Source organism: Gekko japonicus, unplaced genomic scaffold, assembly GCF_001447785.1.
Source record: "Gekko japonicus isolate JY-2015 unplaced genomic scaffold, Gekko_japonicus_V1.1 scaffold6423, whole genome shotgun sequence".
Taxonomy (NCBI): domain Eukaryota; kingdom Metazoa; phylum Chordata; class Lepidosauria; order Squamata; family Gekkonidae; genus Gekko; species Gekko japonicus.
This window is the reverse complement of record NW_015164402.1, coordinates 1-4,764: the sequence shown is the minus strand read 5'-3', so window position 1 is coordinate 4,764 and position 4,764 is coordinate 1. Positions and strand designations below refer to the sequence as shown.

The 4,764-nt window shown below is 51.0% G+C and overlaps 1 protein-coding gene across 4 annotated transcripts in view; it reads left to right on the top strand.

The window, feature by feature from the left end:
- LOC107108471 (tsukushin-like) overlaps positions 1-1,559 on the top strand; it is a 26,192-nt gene extending 24,633 nt beyond the window's left edge. For all 4 annotated transcript variants that reach the window (XM_015408907.1, XM_015408910.1, XM_015408909.1 and 1 more), the window contains exon 2: positions 414-1,559. In XM_015408907.1, the coding sequence (XP_015264393.1) occupies positions 423-1,484 (1,062 nt within the window). In that variant the 5' untranslated portion in view covers positions 414-422 and the 3' untranslated portion in view covers positions 1,485-1,559. The remainder of the gene's footprint in view (positions 1-413) is intronic.
- The last annotated feature ends 3,205 nt before the right edge of the window (positions 1,560-4,764 follow it).

Genomic DNA, 4,764 nt, shown 5'->3' with positions numbered 1-4,764 from the left:
CTCTTCTTCTTCTTTTACCTCACAGGGTGTCTGTTGTGCGGAGGGGGAGGGAAAGGAGTTTGTAAGCCGCTCTGAGACTTATTCGGGTAGTGAAGGGCGGGGTATAAATCCAATCTCTTCTTCTTCTTTTACCTCACAGGGTGTCTGTTGTGGGGAGGGGAAGGGAAAGGAGTTTGTAAGCCGCTCTGAGACTCCCTTGGGTAGTGAAGGGCAGGGTAGAAATCCAATTTCTTCTTCTTTTCTTCTTCTCGTATGACCCCTGGTTCAAGCTCCACTGATACCATCCATCCGACTTTCACTGAGCAGAGGTCTCCGCTGCCAAGACAACCTTGACAGACCGTGTTTTCAGGCAGTTCTCCCTGTTTCGGTGGTTTTTGACCTCTCCTTTCCATCTCTCTTTGTGTGCATTGCAGATTTCCACGATGCCTTTCCCCGTTTGGTTCAACCTCCTCCTGCTGTTCCCCGGCATCAGTACGTCGAAGACCTGCTTCCCAGGATGCCACTGCGAAGTGGAGAGTTTCGGTCTCTTCGACAGCTTCAGCCTAACCAAGGTGGACTGCAGCGGCATCGGGCCCCATATCGTCCCTGTCCCCCTCCCTTTGGACACCACCTCCTTGGATTTATCGTCGAACAAACTGGAATCCATCAACGAGTCCGTGCTGACGGGCCCCGGCTACACCACACTGGTCAGCCTCGACTTGAGCAACAACCGAATCTCCGGGGTCACGTCCGCCACGTTCTCTCGACTCCGGTATCTCGAATCTTTGGACCTGAGTCACAACTCTCTGGTCACCCTTCCGGATGAATGCTTCTCCAAGTCTCCCCTGGGGGACGTCGACTTGAGTAACAACCTTCTCCTGGAGATATCGATGAACGTCTTTGCGTCGCAGGGTCAAGGGAAACCGATCAACGTGGATCTCTCGAACAACTTAGTAAGCGCGGTTTTAAGGCACCGGGACAAAGCTGTCCCGAATATTCAGAGCTTGAGTCTGTCTGGAAACCGGTTGAGAAACATCCCGAACCTTCAAGGGATACCTCTCCGGTACTTAAACCTTGATGGAAACCCAGTGTCAATGATTGAGAAGCACGCCTTCTCCGGGCTGAAAGATTTAATCCATTTGTCGCTCAGCGGTCTTCACGATCTATCGGCGATCTCTCCCTACGGCTTCAAAGACCTCCCCGCTCTCCAAGTCCTCGATCTGTCCAACAACCCCAGCCTCAAATCCTTGGAGGCTGAAGTTTTTCACAGCCTAAACTCTTTGCAAGAGCTCAACCTGTCCGGTACGGGCGTGGCCGCTTCGTTGTCGAAAGCCATGTTGAGATACCTGCCTTCCATCAAGAGCATTACTTTGGGGAAGGACGTCAAGTGCCTTAAGACCATCCGCGAAGGCCAGTACCACAGACAGACGGGGCTGACCAAGAAAGAGATCCTCAGCTGTCACGACAGTCAAGGGTCGGTCGCGATAGCCCCCTACACGTTGTGACGGGGGCCGGGGGCAACGTACGAATACCCGGACTGGAATACACACGTGCGCTTGCAGAAAAAAATAAAAATCCAATGTGCCTTCTGTAAAAAAAGAATTGTTAATTTATATATATTTTGTATATTCCAATCTTTGATTACAGTGATTGATGAAGACGGTGGTCATGTGCGTGATTTAATTAGAACTGGAGAGAGCTGAGGAGAAATCCATGACCCGGAAAGGAAAAGGCTTTGGTGTGGAGGGTGGGCTTCAGTCGCCATTCAGATGTCTCGTATGAACTGGGTGGCTGCTTTACAAATGGATGTGCAAGTCCCCCAACATTCCTCAGCCTTCCCTCTCTCCCAAAGAAGGGTCTTGGACAGCAGGCCTGTAGCTACAGATGGGCTTTGGGGTGCTCTGCTCCCTCTTGTAAAGCCACAGCCCCACAAGAAAGGCGTGAGCTCCTTTAAGCAGAGTGGGGTGCTGTGGTTTAATTCCTGAACTGAGCAAGGGGGTTGGAGTAGGTGACCTCTAGGATCCCTTCTAACTGTCTCAAGAAACTGGTCTCCTTTAAGAGTTTTCCTGCCTAAGTGTTCCCTTTCTTGACTATAGAAGTCATCACCCCCACCGGCCAGCTGGTTCTCAGAATTGTTGCTTAGGCTGAGGGAAGTGATTAACTTTCAGGAGCTGAGAACTGTCATCTAAAGTGATTGATGGCTTGTGGTTTAGAGATCTCTCCTGGTAACAGCTTTCTTTTGGCTAAACGGTTAATAGGCTAAAGGTGGCTGCTAGCATAAGTAGAGAAGGGATTGGATTTATATCCCGCCCTTCACTACCCAAAGGTGTCGCAGAGCGGCTTACAAACACCTTTCCCTTCCCCTCCCCACAACAGGCACCCTGTGAGGTAAAAGAAGAAGAAGAGGAGATTGAATTTATACCCCACCCTTCACTCCCCAAAGGAGTCTCAGAGCAGCTTACAAACATCTTTCCCTTCCCCTCCCCACAACAGACACCCTGTGAGGTAAAAGAAGGAGAAGAGATTGGATTCATACCCCGCCCTTCACTACCCAAAAGTGTCTCAGAGCGGCTTACAAACTCCTTTCCCTTCCCCTCCCTACAACAGACACCCTGTGAGCAATGTTCCTTCTAAGCTGTGGAGCCTTCGGAGCAAAAATTCTACAGTGTGAGCTGGCATTAAAGTTGTGAGCAAACTATTTGGCTACTGCATAAATTAGTTTGCTCTGGAGCCATCTTTCCTGAGCTAAGACAAAAATTAGCGAGCTGGAGGCTAAAAAACTCTGAGCCAGCTCACACTAACTCAGCTTAGAGGGAACACTGCCTGTGAGGTAGGTGGGGCTGAGGGAGCTCTGGACAGAAACTGCTCTTTTTCAAGAACAGCTCATTCACAGAACTACGGCTTGCCCAAGGTCCTCCAGCCAGGTGCAAGTGGAGGAGTGGGGGAATCAAACCCGGTTCTCCCAGATTAGAGTCCGCACACTTCACCACGACACCAAACTGGCCATAAGAACACCTGTGTAGAACAGACTGCTTGAGTAGACTCGGAGAGAGAGGAGTAGCTGAGTCATAACCCTCAGCATTCTGGCGGGGTATACATCCAATCTCTTCTGCTATTCTTCTGCACTGAGAACTTCAGCCCCACCGGAAAAAAAATTGCCCCACAAGCCACAAAATCCCGGCCATGGGCCTGTTGGACAGTAGGGAAATCGTGCATGCAAAATCACCTGTTCACAGGTGTCTTTTTTTAAGGGTGGTGGACACGCTTCTTCCTGATTGATGGGATAGAGTCATAGAATCCTAGACTTGGGAGGGATCTTGGTGGTCATCTAGCCCCACCCCTTGGAAGTGCCCTTAGAGGTCATCTAGTCCAATGTCCTTGCTCGATGCAGGAAATTCACCACTAGAACATCCACGGCAGACAGCTCTCCCTGCAAGCTGAATGGGGACCAAACGACAAATAATATGTGGCATTTGGCAGCCTGTCAGTTTTTTAAGTTCAGTCTTTTCGGGGTGTCGGATGATACCCGTATTCATATATGACAAGGGTCCCCCAACCTTTTTTTTTTGAGTGTGCAGGCCCCTTTGGAACTCTGACGCAGTTTGCTGAATGCAGCCACAAAATGGCCGCAGGGGGCAAAGCCAGGCACAAAATGGCGGCCGCCGCTTCCCTTCAGTCACACAATGAATATCCTTGTGCCGTGGTGGCGGCTGCTGCCAGAGCGATGTCTTTAAAAATCTGCGCAGCCAATCAAATCTCCAGCGGCTAATTAGAAGCCTTGCTGGGCAGAAGCTCCACCAGGCCTCGCCCACTTTCTAAAAAGTGTTGGCACCAGGAAAGGTTGTGGAAAGCGAGCAGAACCACAGCTTTGCTTCCTGAGAGAAAACCTGGCCAGGAACCCTCTGCACGTGGGTCAGGAGCAGACCGGGAAGTGAAAACGACCATGGAGCGAGTCAAGCTGAGCGTCTCCTTGGTCAGTGGGCCGAGCCAGGCTACCTGCGGGAGGGTTTGGGATGGAGATGTGGCGGGGAGGACCTGCTGGTGTGATGATGTCATTTCCAGAGGAAACCTGGAAGTGACGGCAGGGAGCTCTAGGAATCACTGGAATCTCTATGGTAAAACCATAGCATTTCTGGCAATTCCTAGAGCTACCCACTGTCACTTCTGGGTTCCCCCAGTTCCCCTACTACTTGAAGCAGTAGCTTGGCAGTGCTACCCGTGAGGGGTCTGGACCAATCGGCGGCTGAGGCAGAATGGCTGGGGCTCGGTTCTACTTGCTCCTGGCCACCAGGGGGCATCCTGCAGCAGTGACCCACCGGGAACTTCTCCTGTAAGTTATATGGCCAATCCATCCCTGATGTGAGGAAATTCCATGCAGGCTTCCGGAATTATCGTCATCATGTGGCAGTATGTGTGGTATAGCCAGGAGATCCTAAGATTGTCTGGCAGCCAGAAGTTCTAGCTCTTTTAGCGTTATGCACCACTAGGTGGTGGAGCTAGACCTGTTTTTAAGGCAAGAGACATTTCAGAGACCAGTAAATGCGGCTTAAAATTAATTTTTGGCCCTGACCTGGATCGGCCAGGCAAGCCCGATCTCGTCAGATCTCGGAAGCTAAGCAGGGTCGACTCTGGCAAGTACTTGGATGGGAGACCTCCTTGGAATATCAACAGTTGGGAGCAGGCTTTATTCAGCCACCTCTCTGAATATCCTCAGGGCTCCCAGTAGGGGTCAGTCACCAGAGGTCGCCTTAAGAACGTAAGTACATAAGAGAAACCAATGTTGGA